Below are 18681 nucleotides of genomic sequence, written 5' to 3'. Positions count from 1 at the left end.
TGGAAGTTCTCATCCCGGCTCTGAGCAAGAGCCCTTGAGCTACTGCTTAAGGGGGCTTGTGAAGAGATTGCATGCTGGGAGAAATTTTCAGGAGTGAGCATTCTATCTACGGCAGTTGGGCAGTTTAACTGAAGTCTCATACAGAGGAGGTGGGGTAGAAGCTCTTTAAATGGGTGCGTGTAGTGATGTCAGTGGAGATGGTTTAATATTCTGCTAGAGCAGCGGTTCTCAACCTGGGGGTCGAATGACCCTTTCACAGGGGTCGCCTGAGACTCTCTGCATAAGTGTTCTCCATCTGTAAAATGGATAAATGTTAGGGTTGGGGGTCACCACAACATGAGGAACTGTATTAAAGGGTCGCGGCATTAGGAAGGTTGAGAACCACTGTGCTAGAACTTGGAACTTAAAACTGATAAACTGTAACTACACACCAAAGAGTTACTTTGTGTACTGTGTAATGTAAGAAACTTGGGCTTCAGATAAGTTTATTTGCTTTTGCTTACTCCTTTAGAACTATGGGCAATGCTACTATTGTTCACCATATTAGGCTATTGTTTGTTTGTTTGGTTGGTTGGTTTTAAACTGCCCATCCCCGAAGGGCTCTGGGCGGTGTACAGCAGGCCAGTAACAACATTACACAACAACATTACACACAACAGACCAAAAGCAACATTATACACAATAAATAAGTTAAGTTAAATTTACCGAGTCTATAAAACCATAAAAACATAGCAGCAACAGTTAACCGTGATTTGGACAATGTTGGTTTTTTATCAGATGAATATAGGTTATATTAGCTAAAGCTGTTTTGATCATCGAGAAATGTTCTCAATAAGATTAAAGATTTTTTTTTTCCATCTTGGCTCTGAGTGCTTCGTGTTAGCCAGAATCCACGCAGTGACAAGTAGTTCCTCTTGCTCTACAGGGCTTGCAGCTATTTAGCGGCAAATGAAGTTGCGATGAGGAGACCGGAGCCTGAATGCTAGGGTTGTTGAATGGGCTGTACCACTTTTGACTTTGAGGGAAGATGGCCAGCTTGTTCAATGGTGTCCTGTAATAAAACTAGCAGCAAACAAAGTATTAGCACCTCAGGGAGAAAAGTTTAAGTCAGGGTCCGGATCTAGCCCATTGGCAGAGCTTGTCCATGAGATAGCTGAGGCAACCTACCCCCCACTCCTGATCTGACCTGGCGCACCCACATCTATTGACCCACCCCACTCCCAGTCTGGCCTGGAAAGCCCACTGTAGCCTTGCCAGTCCAGACCTCTCCATCTACCCTCCCCGCTCCACACACTACCCATCGGGCCTGCTGAGACAATTGTAGGCTGAAGCAAAACACAAGGAGGGGGTAGCCACTCCCCAATATAAACTTGCCAACAACTCAAGGAAGTATTGTATAAGAATACTCTATTTATAGTGATCAGTACTTAATACACATACACATATAATACAATAATCAGCTACATATAATACAATAATCAGCAATTATACTTATCATCCAATCCGTGCTATTGTAAGATAAGTCCATTCATGTGTAAGAACCTCATGAATGACTTCCCCATCCAGGAATAGCCGAACAGATCCAAGTCAAACCGTATAGAGTCACAAGTGGATTAAATTCATATGGTGTTATCAAGTATCAACTTTTGCTGATGAAAAAGCTGTAATCTTTGTGAATTAGTATACAAATGAAATGCGATGATTCCAAGAGGCACAAAACTCGGCTGACAGATTGCCGTCTCAATTAGACTCAACAGGCTTCTCCGCTCGAAATAATTCAAGCTGCCAAGGTCACACAGATGTTTAGCCGACACTTAGTCTTGATGATTACAGCTTTTTCATCAGCAAAAATTGATACTTGATAACACCATATGAATTTCATATGGTTCTTACACATGAATGGACTTATCTTACAATAGCACGGATTGGATGATAAGTATAATTGCTGATTATTGTGTTATATGTTGCTGATTATTGTATTATATGTGTATGTGTATTAAGTACTGATTACTATAAATAGAGTATTCTTATACAATACTTCCTTGAGTTGTTGGCAAGTTTATATTGGTGAGTGGCTACCCCCTCCTTGTGTTTTGCTTCTGACTAATTTACTTGCCTTGCTTTATTTTCACAGTTGTAGGCTGGCCAGTCCACCACCCACCCCACTCCATCCTGGTGAGCCTATTGCAGTCTGGCTAGTCCAGGCCACCACCCTCCAGCATCTGATCTGACCTGGCAAGCTACCCCCACATGCCAGTCTGTGTTGGCGAGCCCCCTCCAGTACTGATTTGGGCTGGTAAGCCTGTTAGGAGTTCAACAGCTGAGGCAGCCACCCGCCCCGGACCCAACCTGACCCAAGTCACGTTTATGTCATATCCAGCCCTCATAGCAAATGTGCTAGTTTTCCCACTGCTGGTTTGAGCCATAATGCACTAGTTTTCCCACTGACAGGGAGCTATGAATGTGGCGAAATTGTGTTGCTCTCCCGTAGTCCGAAGCAGTACAGTTCATTCTGCCACTTTAGCCCTCCACTGCCTCATTCTGTGGTATTTGAAGGCCAGGCCTTAGAAGTGTGTTCTTGAGGCTTCTGGCCCCTTTCCCAGGCCTGCTTCTGAACTGTCCTCCAACTTGGTTTCCTCTTGCAGGCTTCAAAGCAGCATAAGCTGAAGCGTTACCACAGCCAAACCTACGTCAATGGATCCAAGTGTAACCTGAACGGGAAGCCCAGGGAGGCGGAAGTCAGGGTAAGCGAGGGGGGATATGTGGTAGCGTGAGGGCAGTGGTGGCTTTCTGAAGTGACGGCTGACAGGAAATGGGCTAGCTCAGGGGTAGGGAACCTGCGGCTCTCCAGATGTTCAGGAACTACAATTCCCATCAGCCCCTTTCAGCATGGCCAATTGGCCATGCTGAAACGTCATCTGGCTCTTCCTGTGACCTGCAATGCTGTACCTCAAGGTGGGGCCGGGAGTTTGCTGGAGGTGACCATTGATTTTCACAGTACCAAGATCACTACTGCTGGAGGAGACGTCCGCTTAGGAGGGTGGGCTCTGAGTCTGGGCTGACTTCCGTGAGGGTTGCCGCTCTTTCTATAACCCTGCCCTTTGGGTTAGCGTGCACCTTTCACCGTTAGCCTCATTTTGATTTTTGTTTTGAATGTTTGCTAAAGCAGGATTACGAGGCCAGATGCCAATTGAAAGCACTGCCTGACAAACCAGCCATGTCTTCAGATAACACAGAGCTGCCCCTTCACTTTCACAGGCTCAGAAATCACGTGTGGGTCATTCAGCTCAATCACTGAGGCTCGGAGGTACAGAGCAACTGCCCAAAGCTCTCTGCACTTTCTCCCGTAGTGAAACAATCTCCTTTCCCTTTTTCCCTCCCACACACAGCAAATACCTTGTGAGGTGTTTGGGGCTGAGAGAGCTCCAAAGAACTGTGACTAGCCCAAGGTCACCCAGCTAGCATGTGTTGGAGTGCACAAACTAATCTGGTTCCCCAGATAAGCCTCCACAGCTCAAGTGGCAGAGCGGAGAACCAAGCCCAGTTCTCCAGATTAGAGCGCACCTGCTCTTAACCACGACACCACGCTGGCTCTGGAAGGAGATGGGATGCTGGAGCAGCGCTCCCGTGGGCTCCCGTGTCAAAACAGCTGAATGGCTCTCTCACATCTCAGGCAGGACAACTTCCTATCATCACCCTGGCATATCTTCTCAAGAGGAGCTTGCAAAAGATCCTCCTCAGAGACACTGACAAATTACTGCCCCTCACAGCAGGCACCACTGGCCTAGATGAGCTAGTGGCCCAAGTCCGTATAAATGGTGGTGGAAAGGGCCCCTAGAACATCAGTGGGTTCTGCCGTCCCCCTTCCCCCTTTTGTTTTGTTTTAGGGGACTTGATAGTAGGCGCCATCTTTATGCTGGTTTTTAACACTGCTGCGTTTTAATTATCTAAATATTTATTGGATTTTAGCAGCATGTGCCCTATTCTGTTTGTTCACCGCCCTGAGCCGCTCGGGGGAGGGCGGTATAAAAATGCAACCAATAAATAAATAAATAAATAAATAAATATTAAGTCACAGCTGACGTTTGGGGTTTTCAAGGCCACAGATGAACAGAAGCCGTTTGCCATTTCCTGCCACTGTGTAGCAACACTGAACTTCCTTAGCTGTCTCCCATCCAAGTACTAACCACGGCTGACCCTGCTTATCTTCTGAGGTCTGTTGAGTTTGGCCTAGCTTGAGCCATCTTTACAAAGTAACTTCACACACTTTATTTCCTGAATGCCTTAATTACAGTTCCTGTGCGAAGAAGGCTCGAGCGACTACATCGCCCGTGTGGATGAGCCCCAGTCCTGCTCCTATGTGCTGACTGTCCACACCACCCGCATCTGCAACCACCCGTTCCTGCGACCGCCATCTACCGCCACCCCCCAGACCATCCGCTGCCACCCAGCCCTGAGCCCTGCAGAGTATGTGGAGTATGTCAAGGCTCAAGTGTGTAAGTGCAGCAGGGAAAGGGGGAGCTTCCTTCTGCTCTGAGTCCGTGTGTGTTCCCTCGGTAGCGGCAGGGTTGTGTGGCGCCAGAAAGACAGATGTAGCGCTGCTCGGGAGCAACACACCAAGCTCTTTGCCCAGTGAGTCAAGAGGCAGACAGATGATACCCTCTCTTCTCCATTTCCATTTTCCATTTTAACCTTTAATGGCATATAAATTATTTCCATTTAAAAGAGAAAACTTTTAAAAACATTTAAATACGGGTGTTTAAAATGCTTTCCAAGAATTTAGCCACTGCCAAGGTGATCGATGGATTACAGTCACTTAGCAGAAAGCGAGTGGCCTGGAACTTGGAGTGCTCAAGTCTTGGAAGCAGCAGAGGGTGAATTAAAATCATGCGCAGGTTGCTGTGAAGACAGCATTCCAGAAGAATATGAGTTATGGTTTCTATAGATCCACATCCGCAACGGCATAGTCTCTGATGTTTAGGTATCTGGAGGTATCTCCCTGAAGTTTCCGCTGATGGGAAAATATTGAGGTGTGCTAGCATGAATGCACGGCGTTGGTTAATGGATAACAGAGATGAGAGATATTTAGCTCCCTCTCTTCTCACTCCCATGGAGTGCAGGCTAGAGTGAGGATCTGTGCAGTGCCGCAGGGCATAGATTGTACATACTTAGTGGGTTGGATCCCATGGGAAATTTCTGCTAACAGAAGGGGGCCAATTTTCACTGATCCCCCATCAGCAGCAAGCTTCAGACTCCCCTGCTATACCCTCTTCCCCAGAGCACTTTGCACTACAACAGAAGGTAAGGAAGTGTAATTCCAGTGACATAAATCCTTCTTCTGTGGAGTTTTATTGTGGGATCCAAGCCATTATGTATGTGACTTGAAGCCCTGTGGACCATTGCGTGGCATTAGAACCTTGTAAATAGGGATGCGTGATGCGTTGGGTGGTCACACGTGACTCTCTGAAAAGCAGCGGAAGGAAGTGGTTTTTCTCTCTGAAAAGCAGCTGAAGAGTGGCTTTAGCATTCCATCCCCTGCCAGCAGAAATGACTACGGGTAGTGGGGGTTGTTTGCCAACCGCTGGGGTCCATGTGTCTAATTATCATGTGAGAAACCCATGGCTGGTGTCGTGCCTATCTTGTAACAAGTTGGGCACAGACATACTATGTTTTAGTCTGCGCTACTCAGACTGATTTGAGCAGTTTACCGTTTTTGAAGTTCGTGTGATCATTACAAAAGGTTTCATTGGCTGGCACCTACCAGTAGGGTGCCAGCAGGGATTAATCCAAACTGTCTTTTCTCTTATTACCCCCCAGTGCTCTGGGCTGCTGTGGGACAGGAAGCGCATTGGGGCAAGAAATTGTGTCTCGACATGCTTCCTGTTTGCAGCATGCCAAGAGAGGAGATGCATCGGGGCCAAAAATCCTGGCACGCTTCCCACTTTCCCCAGATAAAACTAGAGCACTTCTGGCGCGACATTTCACGTCAGAGCAGGGCAAGACCAGGGAATGCTGGCAGTGGATCATTGGCCACAGTGGCTTAAAACGAAGCCCATAATCCTATGAGTCACTCCTATGTTTGCACACACACACACACACACGGGTTGATGGGGATAACTTACCTGGCTCTCCCTCCCCTTCATGCTACCAGGCAGGCTTCTGATGGAAGTTCCATCAGAGAGGAAAATTTATTGGGAGTGGAGATCTGGCTTTTGTTTACGAAAACAGGTATGAAAAGGCTTAGAACTTAAGTGATGGTTCATACAGCTGACCTGTCTCCCATTGCTGCTTCTAGGTTCTCATTCTGGAATTTTGTACAACCCCCAGACGAACAAATCATGCAAATACTTTTCACTTGCATAAGTTGTTACCTGAGCAGCCATTTTGGTTTCTTGACCTAGAATACCATAGTTCTGTCTCTGGATGTTCCTATTTTGGATGTCTCCCTTGGTGTGTTACAGGAGCCATAGGGCAGGAGAGCAAACTGGCTGCAAAATAATTCCTGGTTCAGTTTTCTTCTGCCTATGATAGATTTTGGCCTTTCCGGACTCTTGAGAGCCAGCATGGTGTAGTGGTTAAGAGCAGGTGGATTCTAACCTGGGGAACCGGGTTGACTCCCCACTCCTCCACCTGAGTGGCGGAGGCTTATCTGGTGAACCAGATGTGTTTCTGTACTCCTACATTCCTGCTGGGTGACCTTGGGCTAGTCACAGTTCTTCAGAACTCGCAGCCCCTCCTACCTCACAAAGTGTCTGCTGTGGGGAGAGGAAGGGAAAGGAGCTTGTCAGCCACCTTGAGTTTCCTTACAGGAGAGGAAGGTGGGGTATAAATCCAAACTCCTCCCCTTCTTCTACTTCTTCCTCTTCTTCTTCTTGGCTGATCTTTCTGGCACATACAGTGGGCAGATCCTTGAATGAGACCGGCCTCTCTTTATTTGTCATTTCTTTCTGCCCCATCAGCTGACACCAAGCGCAAAGTGGAGGAGATTTCTGAAGAGCTGAAGACACTGGACACCCGACTGGGGAATGACCGAGATGCCAGCTCCGCAGCTCTGGATTCAGATGGAAATGGTATGGCCCTGCTGTATGCAAGGCGATATCTCAGGGATTCTGTAGAAGTCTAGTGAATGGGCTGGAGCCACTGCCTTGAACTCAGAAGCGGGTTTACATGATCTGTTGTTTTAGGCCAAGAATGTAGCCTTTGTATTGTTGAAGGCTTTCACGACCAGAATCACTGGGGTGCTGTGTGGTTTCCGGGCTGTATGGCCGTGTTCTAGCAGCTAGAACACGGCCATACAGCCCGGAAACCACACAGCACCCCAATGTAGCCTTTCAATGCATAGTATAAAACTATAGCTGTATGTGACCTTGGACACATGAGCCGAATTTGTGCATGATATTCTTGCAGTTCTCCTTTTTGTGGCGGAGTGGTTTTTACTGCTCATAGCCCGCCTGAGTTCTGTCCATTCAGACCTGGGGCTCCCAAATGAAGCTGTATTTTTATGGAGTTGATGTGCATGTTGCCATTTGAAAAAAGTGGTCACTGACAGTACAAGAATTTGCCACATTGGGCCAGACCGGATTTAATCTACTGTAACATGTTTGGGCAGTATACAGTCCATGCAGTGGGAACATTTCAGCCAGAGCATAATGCTCAGGCCTGCTCCCATAATCTGCCTATTGGTGTTCTGCCTCTATAGATGGTTATTCCAATTTTAAGAAGAAGAGTTTGGATTTATATCCCCCTTTTCTCTCCTGTAGGAGACTCAATTACAATCTCTTTTCCCTCCCCTGCCCCACAACAAACACCCTGTGAGGTGTGTAGGGCTGAGAGAGCTCCAAAACGCTGTGACTAGCCCAAGGTCACCCAGCTGGCGTGTGTTGGAGTGCACAGGCTAATCTTAATTCCCTAGATAATCTTCCACAGCTCAAGCAGCAGAGCGGGGAATCAAACCCGATTCCTCCAGATTAGAATGCACCTGCTCTTAACCACTGTACCACTGCTGCTCATGCTTAACCACTATACTCTGTCTCACAAAAAGATGTTAGTAGAGTGTATATTCCCCCACCACAGAACTCAACATGCTGGATCTTCTTTGTTGTAGAATGCTCTTCCTGGGACCTAGTGCTGACCTAGCCGTGCTCCCCCATCTGCTTGAAGTTGGATGATAGTCATTCAATGAACCATAAATGCTCTTGTATCAAAGTACCATGTTCAGTAATGCACAAAATAATGTTTTTGACAAAGGTAGCATGTAAAAATGAATTATAATTCTCATATTTGTCTGGGACTATATTTTAATGTGGAAGCATACTATTTTCTTAACCACTGCACTTCAACTGACTGTTCTAATATATTTTTTTCTGAAATAGAGTATAATAGCCCTTATCTTCTTCTTAACCAAGTGGAAAGGGGAGAGTCACACTCAGGCAAGCCCAAGCCCATGCTCTTACCTTAACCCTAACCCTAACTAGAGAGAATGCCAGAGCCATGCAAATATTCTTTTGGGAAGGAGTTTCTAGCTGACCAGATGGCCAGGAGTGTACTTATATTTCAGTGGGGATACAGTGTCAATTCCCCCTGATCTCACCACTGCTGCAACTCTGATGCACTGTACTCTGCTACCCAATTGCTTGATGTGTTCTTGGTACATGTCAGAGTGGTGTTGTGGTTAGTATGTCAGCCTCCAGATCTGGGAGACTTGGGTTCAGATCCCCACTTCACCATGGAATTTTGCTGGCTAACCTTGGCCCAGGTTCAGCTTCACCCACCCCACAAGCTTGTTGTGAGGATGGAATAGAGCAGGGATGGCCAACCTATGGTGCTCCAGATGTTCATGAACTACAAATCCCATCAGCCCCTGCCACCATGGCCAATTGGTCATGCTGGCAGGGGCTGTTGGGAATTGTAGTCCATGAACATCTGGAGCACCATAGGTTGGCCACCACTGGAACAGAGGGACAGCATGATGATGTAAGCCACTTCAGGTCCCTTATTGGTGGGAAAATTGAACGTTAATATCTAACAGTTGAATAGGGTAGAGGCCACAAGCGAGATCCTTCTCTGTACAAGTCTTGCTCGAAATAGCCTTTCCATGTGGATTGGCCCATTCAAGTGCAACAGTGACATCCATGTGATTGGCAGCCTGAGTTAATGCACTGCTGATGTGTGTTCACGTGACACATAAATGGGCCAGGGTTGGCAGGGGGTGGAATGGTCCAAAGTTACCCAGATCCATGACATGGGCTGAGTCTCTAATCCAGCATGCAAACCATTTCAAAATTCTGCAAAAGCAAAAAGCCAAATTCTGCAAACTGTGCAATTTGTACCAACTTGCCTGTGACTGCTTAAGTTTGCATAATGTTTTCTGTTTTAGCTGTCTTGGGGACCAATTGAGGTGCTGTTCAGGGTGCTGAAGGTTCGCCTCCCAGTTCCCGAATATTCTGTTCAGCTCACATCCTGTTCAACAGCAGTGGCGTAGTGGTTAAGGGCAGGTGCGCTGTAATCTGATTCCCTGCTCTGCCACTTGTGCTGTGGAGGCTTATCTGGGGAACTAGATTAGCTTGTGCACTCCAACACATGCCTTCTGGGTGACCCTGGACTAGTCACAGCTCTACGGAGCTCACTCAGCCTCACCCACCTCACAGGGTGTTTGTTGTGGGTGGGGAGGGAAAGGAGATTGTAAGCCCCTTTGAGTCTCCTTACAGGAGAGAAAGGGGGTATAAATTCAAACTCTTCTTTGTCATTCTCCCTTTTTTCTACTCTGAGGCTTCAAAGCATCTAGGTGAGACCCATCTTTCCTGGCCAACACTAGAACGTTGGAGAGTAGGAGCTGAGGTCCTTTGTCTCAAGCAAATGATAGAAGCTGCAGTAGTGCTTCCACCCTCTTACACTCTTTCATTCCATGTTCATCAGTGTCTCCGGCCCCTCCTCCTCCTGAGAGTGACTCAAGCGATGATGGCGACTTCTGGGCCAAAGTGCTGCGTGGAGATGGGAAGGCAACCCAGATGCCAGACCAAGGAAAGGTAAAGGGCTGCCTTCGGACCTGATGCAGGTCAATTTCAACCTAGTTTCTTAAGAGATAGGCCAGCATGGTGTAGTGGTTAAGAGCAGGTGGATTCTAATCTGGAGACCCAGGTTTGATTCCGCACTCCTACATTCCTGCTGGGTGACCTTGGGCTAGTCACAGTTCTCTCAGAATTCTCTCAACCTCACCTACCTCACAAGGTGTTTGTTGTGGGGAGAAGAAGGGAAAGGAGCTTGTAAGCCACCTTGAATCTCCTTACAGGAGAGAAAGGTGGGGTATAACTCCAACTCTTCTTAAGGCACAACGTTGGTTACCTTTCCTTTTAATGAATTGTGAGCAATTCTATTGTTTCATTTTTAACAAATGCTGAGATGCAGTGACGTGAAGACTGGCTTGATTTGCTTCATGAAATAAGGATCCATAGTATGATATGGGAATGCCAGATGGTTGAACTATTTCTCTTTTGTTGGCATGCCTTGCAAAAAGAACTAAATATCTTCAAAATACATCTTCCCTGTGACTTAGACAGCTCTCTCGGCATCCCTATGAGTTGCAGACCTGTGAGCAATAGGAGAAAGCCATTTGGAAATCTCCCATTGAGGTTGTTATAAGCTGTCAAGGAATGGATAGACTGACTTCCTCTCCCTGCTCTCTTCATTTGATTGATAGCTATTATCTACATACCACATCTTTTGGGGCACATTTGGTCCTCACCAAGGTGTGAACAAATCATTACCATCATCTTGATGCTTAGTTTTTTCTCCATACCCGGAGAATCCTCTGAATAGACAGAATATTACCTTATCTGAGGGGCACCATCATGTGGTTTCATAACTTACACAAAAGCTGGTGTCAGTTTCCCCATTCAGACAATAACTCACTTGATGGGTTCAAGGATTTTACTGAAGACATGAGAAAGTCAGGAGAAGACAGTTCTGGCGAAAAGGCACCAAAGCAGTTGATAGTATGTTGCAGCAAGTCCCCACCCCCACATGTAAACCAAGACATTTAGGAAAAGTCCAGCCTGAAGGCCCGTCCCAGCCACTGAGCTCCAAGGCCAGGGAAATAGATAAAGCAGCACCTGCAAATGCTAAAGCTCTCTCCAGCAAGTCCCCCCTCCCAGCAATGGCATTCTGACAGCTGGCTAGTTTAGCACTGGGGAGAATGAACAAATGACGTAGCAGCATTCAGTGCAAGCCTGAAGTATGTTATGTGCGGGGAGGGCGGGTGAGTTCTAAGCAACCAGAAACGTTTTTGTGTTTTTGTTATCTCGGGTCTGTTGGGATGGGCTAGATCTGAAATCTGGCCAGTTGAATATAGCTGGCAGTTAAATTCCTGCAGTGGACAAAAATTCAGTACTCGGTGCTGAGAGTTTAAGATTGTCCTGTCAAAGTGCTTCCCCACTTTGACAGAGCAAATAGGTGAGCACCAGGGATGAAGCATTTTCTATTGTCATACAGTGACAATGCAGAGATTCGCGTGATGCCACGCCTGTTACCTTTTAAGCACCTGGTTAATTTTTTTTTTCATTTTCCTTGCTATTACCACCCCCCCCCCCCCCCGCCGCTTTGAAATATTACTTTGTTCCATAAATTGCTTTTTGATAGCCTTATTTTTGCTTCGTGGGCTTTTGCGCTGCTTTTCTTTTTCTTTTGTTTGTTCTGATATTTAAAAGAAAATTACCATAAGCAACTTTGGCAGAACCAGATGCTTGTGCATTAAAGAAGCCTGCAGATGTTAAAAGTCTGGCAATTGCAGGGTGGAAAACTATGCCCTATTTGGTTGGGAAACTATTGACTTAGTACAGAATTCTAGTTTGTAATATCCAAATATTACAGAAGTTGTCGATAACTTACCTGTCATAATAACCTGTCTGACTCTGCAGCAGTGGTTTCTATGTGTTGGTTCAAGCCATTTCTCTTGTATCCTCTTCTGTAGGATGAAGAGCCCGTCATGAAAACAGCAGACGATCACCTAACAGGTAAGCATGGGCCTGCAACCTAAAGGTGCTGTGTGCGGTTAGATTGATGGAAAATAATCCCCAGTGGATCATGCAACTTTCCATACATCTAACTCTATAGCATTTTGGGGGTGGGATGGGAAATCATCCTGAAGAACATCCAGGAAGCCACTGTTTCCCTCTTCTGCCCCATTCCTCCCACTTCACCTCTTAGGCTTGGCTTCCCATTAGGTTGCTGGTTTGCTGGCTTGCTTTGCTGGTTACGTACCCAGGGCTCTAATATGCTAATAGCAGTTAGCCATTGTGGTGTAGTGGTTTTTATATAATGTAATTAACACGCACGCACGCACACACACACATGACCGGATGCCATCTATCAATTTGAGTATTGTTGCTACTGTTTTTAATTGGATTTTAATGATGTTATTTGATTTGTTTGTATACTGTTCTTTGTTGTCTTTGGTTTAATTTGTACACCACTCTGAGCCCTTCGAGGATACAGCTGTCTATCAAATCGAATGAACAACAGCATCAGCAACAGCAACACACACACGCACACATTTTGCAATGAGGAAGTGAAAGCCTCTGTGGTGGGAGGGCAGAGCGTAGGCCTCTCTGGTTGTACTCAAGCACTGTTAAATATTTTTTTTAAAAAAAAATTCAGCCCTAAAAATCAGAATCTTGGAATGAAGAAGTCAAAGCCTCTGTGGTTGTTGCAATCAGCACATTGATGGCACTTCTCTTAAATTAGGTCTCTCAGTCGGTAGTGTACAGCAGATAACTATTTCCATAGTTACCAATACCAGGCAAGGAGCACTAGGACTAGTAGTGACTAACTTTTGCCAAATAGCAAGTTTGTGGCTGCAGAGAAACTGGATCCCAAATTTATCCTGCTCCCACAGGAGGTGGTGATGGCCACTAACCTGGATAACTTTAAAAGGGGCTTGGACAGATTTATGGAGGAGAAGTCGATCTATGGCTACCAATCTTGATCCTCCTTGATCTGAGATTGCAAATGCCTTAGCAGACCAGGTGCTCGAGAGCAGCAGCAGCCGCAGAAGGCCATTGCTTTCACATCCTGTATGTGAGCTCCCAAAGGCACCTGGTGGGCCACTGCGAGTAGCAGAGTGCTGGACTAGATGGACTCTGGTCTGATCCAGCAGGCTCGCTCTTATGTTCTCATCAAATCCAGGTCAAACTCTCTGCTGCGGCTCCGACGACTGGAGGTGCCGGGGGTTGAACTCTGGGACCTTTAGGCATGCTTCCACATAGTCTTGAGGGAAGCTATTCTAGTCTAATACCGGGTGCAAAGAGGGTCTAATGCTTCTTCACTTGTACCTTTTCAGAGTTCAAGAAAAAAATCCATTTCAAAGTTATCCGGAACCCCGGGGATCTGGTTCAGTTCATTCATGAGCTGAAAGACAGTGCCAGGAAGGTAAGAGCTTGTGTATCTGGGGGTGATGTGTTGCTTTCTGTATCTTTCTGGCCTGCTTATACTTGCAATGAGAGTGTGGCTAGTATCAGGTTTCACAGAAACAAGAGTATTGACAATCACTCTACCCAGACTGCTTGAAGCTGTAATATTCTTGGCACAAGCACATAAATGAACAGTGAATTTTAATAAGTGACATGCAGTAAGTACATAGCAAATCGCATCTATATTAGACACAGGAATTTCTCCTAACAGATCAAAGAATTGGCTCAAAACCAGACAGCCTCTGCAGTCATAATTACAGAAGCAATAGTACATCAGCCGTACAGTGGAACCTCGGTTTTCATTGCCTTCGGTTTTCATTGCCTTCGGTTTTCATCTATTTTTTCAATGAAAAATTTGTCTCTGCTTTCATTGATTTGCCTCGGTTTTCATCGATTTGCAGTAAGGTGCAGGGGTTTGTGGAGAAAAATCACCTGGACAAATCTGTTGCAGGCCGTGTCTGCAACTTGTTCAATGACAATGTCTTGCCCCATTTCAGACAAATCTTAAAGAGGCATCAGAAACTGACCTCTTTGGACATCTTTCTGGTGCGACATTGGTCCACTGGCTCTGAAGCTGGTCCTAATGTTATTGTTTGTTACTGTTCATCATTAAGCACTATGTTTATTCACCAAAAAAATGTGCTTTTGGTATGTTTTCTGGAGTGCCTAGAACAGATTAATTGGATTTACATTGATTCCTATAGAAAAGTTTGCCTCGGTTTTCATCGATTCTTTTCAGATGGATTATCAACAAAAACCGAGGTTCCACTGTATATTAGACACATGAATTTCTCCTTCCAGATCAAAGAATCGGCTCAAAAACACACAGCCTCTACAGTAATGATTACAGAAGCAATAGTACATCAGCCATACTTGGATGTGTCCCCAATTCTAGATGAAGCCACAAGCATCATTATTTTAACTCAGTGACCTTAATTATTATTATGGCAAGCTATAAGATGTATATGCTGAAGAAGAAGAGTATTGAAAATGAGAGTTGAATGGGACGCACGTCCCACTTTGTACTCTTGGGATTATGGCACCAGCGTCATTTATAAGACTGGCTGTTCCCATTTGGATTACTACAGAGACTTTCTGTTTTAGAATTGATTCTTTGATTTGTACTTGCATATTTCAACTGTCTGGGTTTTTTTTTATTTAATTCGATTTATACACCACCCTCCCCACAAGAGCTCAGAGCGGCTTACAGTAATAAGTAACATATAAAATTTGAACAAATGAGCAATTAAAACAGTTATAATAGTTAAAATCCAATCTCATCCAGTTAAAATACATTGAAATTTGAAATCAGCTAAAACTTAAATGCTCCGAACAGAGTTAAAATAAAGCTGGCAATAGATGCCATTTAAAGCAAATAGAGGTTAAGGGTTAGGGCCAGCAACAAATGTAATTGAAGATAAAAACAATTACGATTTCGATTTCAGTTTCGGGCCTCAACCAAGAGCCTGGCAGAACAATTCTGCCTTAAGGGCCTTGCGGAACTGCATCAAATGCAATTTGCTAGCACTTGTAAATAGAACATATAGTGTAGTCTTGCCCACGAGGCCCCAATGAAGAGACGACACGCGGAGATTCCATCTGGTGGAGAGAGCCAGTAGCAGGAAGCGCGGGATCCCGTGATCCTGGCAACTCTGCCGTGTGCTCGCCCCTCACAACTTTTATTGGGGTTTCAATGGGGGCGTGTAAAGGGGTCGGGCAGGCGGGAGAGCGGGAGATCATCATGTGATGCATGATCTCATCCCGGGCTGCCACTACGTCGCGGAGAGAGAAGCTTATCCTTGTCTGGAGCCACTACAATCCTCACCCCTGAAGGCAAGGGCCCTTTTGTCCCTTTGTATGGGACACCTGGTGATCGTGAGCCGGGTAGTTCATGACCCGTGACTCCACGGGGAGCGCAGGGGTTGGGGAGGCGTCAATGGCATGCCGGAAGGCCCGTAGCCTTGACACCCGGCATGCCAGGCGCTCCTTCTACGGTTCTGCGGGGTTCGCTTGCTCACCCCTACAATATAGTCAGCTGATATAAAATCAATACTATCTAAGGTCACGGCTGACTATCAATTAATAGCCTAAAAATGGTTAGCTCTGGTAGTGTTGGCTTTATTTCTTAAGAAACAAGCAAAAGCAAACTAATGTATCTGAAGCTTGAGTTTGTTACCTTGCAAACTAAACTAAGTAACTCTTTTTATATGTACCGTGTTTCCTGAAAATAAGACAAGGTCTTATATTAATTTTTGCTCCAAAAGATGCATTAGGTAGGGCTTATTTTCAGGGGATTTCTTTTTTCCCTCCATGATTTTGCGCACGCACGCACACCCCAGATCAGCTGCGCCGGGGAATCTATAACTAGGGCTTATTTTTGGAGTGGGGCTTATATTTCAAGCATCCTCCAAAAAACCCGAAAAATCATGCTAGGCCTTATTTTCGGGGTAGGTCTTACTTTCGGGGAAACAGAGTAGTTACAGTTAATTGGTTTCAGATTTCAAGTTCAAGCAGAACAGTAAACAATCTCTACTGATGTAACTATATGGAGAGAGCTTTTTTCAACCCCCTCAGTATGAGGGCTTAGCTTAACTGCCTAACTGCTGCCAATAGAATGTTCACTCTCTCAAAATTTCTCCCAGCATGCAATCATCAGGTGCAACTGACTTCAACCGATTGTTGGAATGCAACACTTAGATCAGTGGTGGCAGCTGAGTCGCATTGGCCTTCAGCAAATGAACTTATTCAGCTACTGCCTGGGAAGACTAAAGAAAACCAAAGACAGTGTTTTAATATGAGAACCAAACTTTTCAAACATGTCTGCTGTTAGGCTAAGTTAGGCCTTTCTCCACAGATGCCATGTGAAGCAAATAGAGATTAAGGGTTAGGGCCAGCAACAAAAGTAATTGAAGATAAAAACAATTACCATTTCGATTTCAGTTTTGGGCCTTAACCAAAAACCTGGCAGAACCTTACAGGCCCTGCAGAATTTCATCAATTTGCTATGTATTGCATATGTATTAAAATTCACTGGTCATCTATGTGCTTGTGTCAAGAATATTAGAACCTTTAGCAACCTGGGTATCATGATTGTGGATATTCTTGTTTCTTAGTCTGCTCATTATATTGCATGCTGTGGTTGTGTTTAGTACTAGATTTCACTTATGGTCTTCTGGAATGATGCAGGGAAACATGGCTGCCATCCAACTGGAAAAGCCCTCCATTCAGCCAGACAGAGTCTATGCTTTTGGTGCATCTTCCCAGAAGCTCATGGGAGCAACCTGATACTAGCTGCCCCCTACCCCTGTTGAACACCATTCTATGCAGAGTGCAAACAAAAGGCCTTAAGATTTATGTCATGAAAAATATCTGTTCTCTAGGATGTTGTTGTTTTTTCAGGGTATCTGGTCGTGTTCCAGTAGTATTTTCCCCTGACGTTTTCACCTCCATCTGTGGCTGGCATGCAGGCGAAACGTCAGGAGAAAATGCTGTTGGAACACGGCCATACAACCCAAAAAGCCCACAACATCCTAGTGATTCCAGTTGTGAAAGCCTTCTCTGTTCTGTTCTTCTCCCTGCCTCCTCCAACCTTTTAACAATTCCTGAGCTCCTCTTTGTTTCCTCAGCATAAAGAGAAAGCCAGCCCGTCAGAGGAGGCCGCTCAAGAGACCCCTCCAAAAAGCGAGCCGGCATCGGAGGCAGAGCGCTCTGAGGAAGGAGGAGGACAAGAGGAAGAGGAGGAAGACCTGCTGGGGAAATTTGAAAAGGAACTGGAGGACATCTTTCTGCCCAAGTCGGAGATGGCCAAGCTTAAGGAAGAGGTGAAATCGGAGATGGAGAAAGAGTTTGACAACATCATTGATGAGGTGAGGAGCTGTCAGTGATCCTGTCTGTCCCAGTCCACAAAACACTTAGTGGAGTCGGTCCTTGATAATCCCAATTCTCATAGCCAAACTACACACTGCAACAGACATGGATCCCACATTGCAGCACACACGGGAAAATTTAGTTGTTTAGAAATTGCCACTACTGTTTTGGGAGGGCAGGGCACATGATGCACGGAATTGCCTGGTGCCACCACTGTGCAGATCCAACTGGGACCTCACAACAGTTTTTAAGCAGCTGAATTTTCTCTTAAAATGGGGGCATCATTGGACAAGATTTGCCCTGTTGTCCACTATAATGTGTAACTCTTGGTCATCTCTTGTAGGCATTCTTGCTGGTTTCTTTGTGGGGGAAACCCTAAGGCTTTTTTTCATAGGGGGTAAGGAGAGACAGGGCATATAGGATAGAGGTAGAAACTAATCTCCTGCCCCATAATATTAGAACTCAATTACATCACAAAGTTCCAGACTGACAAAAGGATATACTGTTGATGCACGTGGTTTCCCACATGTGTGCTCTAGATGTGGAAATGTGTGGACATGGCCTCCTTCCTTGAATGGAATCCACAAAACTGACTTCTCTAACCAAGTGTGAAGAAATGGACTCCTCTCCAATCTCTTACTTTTAGAGTTTGCGATGAATGTCTTGGGTGTAGCTACCAACTCTTGAGAATTTTTCCTGTCACCCATTTTTGGGTGTCCCCACTGCACTGAAGTTCCCAGCAAAGTTTTAAAAGGTTTGAGGAGATAGAATATGGGTCTGGATATAAACTCACCGAAACCTGGATCGATAACTGAGGTAAACTGATGGGAAAGGATGGTTTTCTTTTAAGAGTAAATAAGAATACAGTCTGTTCAGAAAGGAACATACAACCAAGGTAAACCATCAGCCAAGAGTTGTGGGATGTTGGTTTGTACACAGTACATGATGAAAGTGGATGGGAATTCTCTTGGGCATCTTTAAGTACACCACTTTGTTGCTACTGAGTTTCATATCAGACCCCACAAGGCCTACTGCGATACTTCAATTACTTGGACAGGAGAACTTAATCAAAAGATCTGATATACCCCGAGATCTTTTTTTTCACAGCTGTTAGACTAACCTTTCTTTTATAACTTCCAATCTCTCAGTTTTGGCCCTCAGAATTTCACTTACAAATCCTCTCTTATTAGGTCTCAGTTTTTGTCAGTCCCTTGCTCTCTGACCTGGGGAGTGATTATCTTTTTATGCCTTCCCACTTCCAAAACCCAGAAGCTGTAAAATCCCAGTTAGAGCAAACCTGCCACACATCAACTGTCCGGGCCTTTCTGACTTTGTGATGAAGCACAACTGC

General features: G+C 45.4%; 1 protein-coding gene across 1 annotated transcript in view; it reads left to right on the top strand.

Annotated features, from left to right (window-relative positions):
- OS9 (OS9 endoplasmic reticulum lectin) overlaps positions 1-18681 on the top strand; it is a 39167-nt gene that overhangs the window by 16247 nt on the left and 4239 nt on the right. The window contains exons 5-11 of the mRNA XM_048491252.1: positions 2646-2744; positions 4295-4496; positions 6960-7070; positions 9916-10025; positions 11966-12008; positions 13334-13422; positions 17090-17329. Of these exons, the coding sequence (XP_048347209.1) occupies positions 2646-2744; positions 4295-4496; positions 6960-7070; positions 9916-10025; positions 11966-12008; positions 13334-13422; positions 17090-17329 (894 nt within the window). The remainder of the gene's footprint in view (positions 1-2645; positions 2745-4294; positions 4497-6959; positions 7071-9915; positions 10026-11965; positions 12009-13333; positions 13423-17089; positions 17330-18681) is intronic.

This window comes from Sphaerodactylus townsendi, linkage group LG03 (genome assembly GCF_021028975.2).
Source record: "Sphaerodactylus townsendi isolate TG3544 linkage group LG03, MPM_Stown_v2.3, whole genome shotgun sequence".
Classification (NCBI taxonomy): domain Eukaryota; kingdom Metazoa; phylum Chordata; class Lepidosauria; order Squamata; family Sphaerodactylidae; genus Sphaerodactylus; species Sphaerodactylus townsendi.
This window is presented reverse-complemented; position numbering and strand designations above follow the sequence as displayed.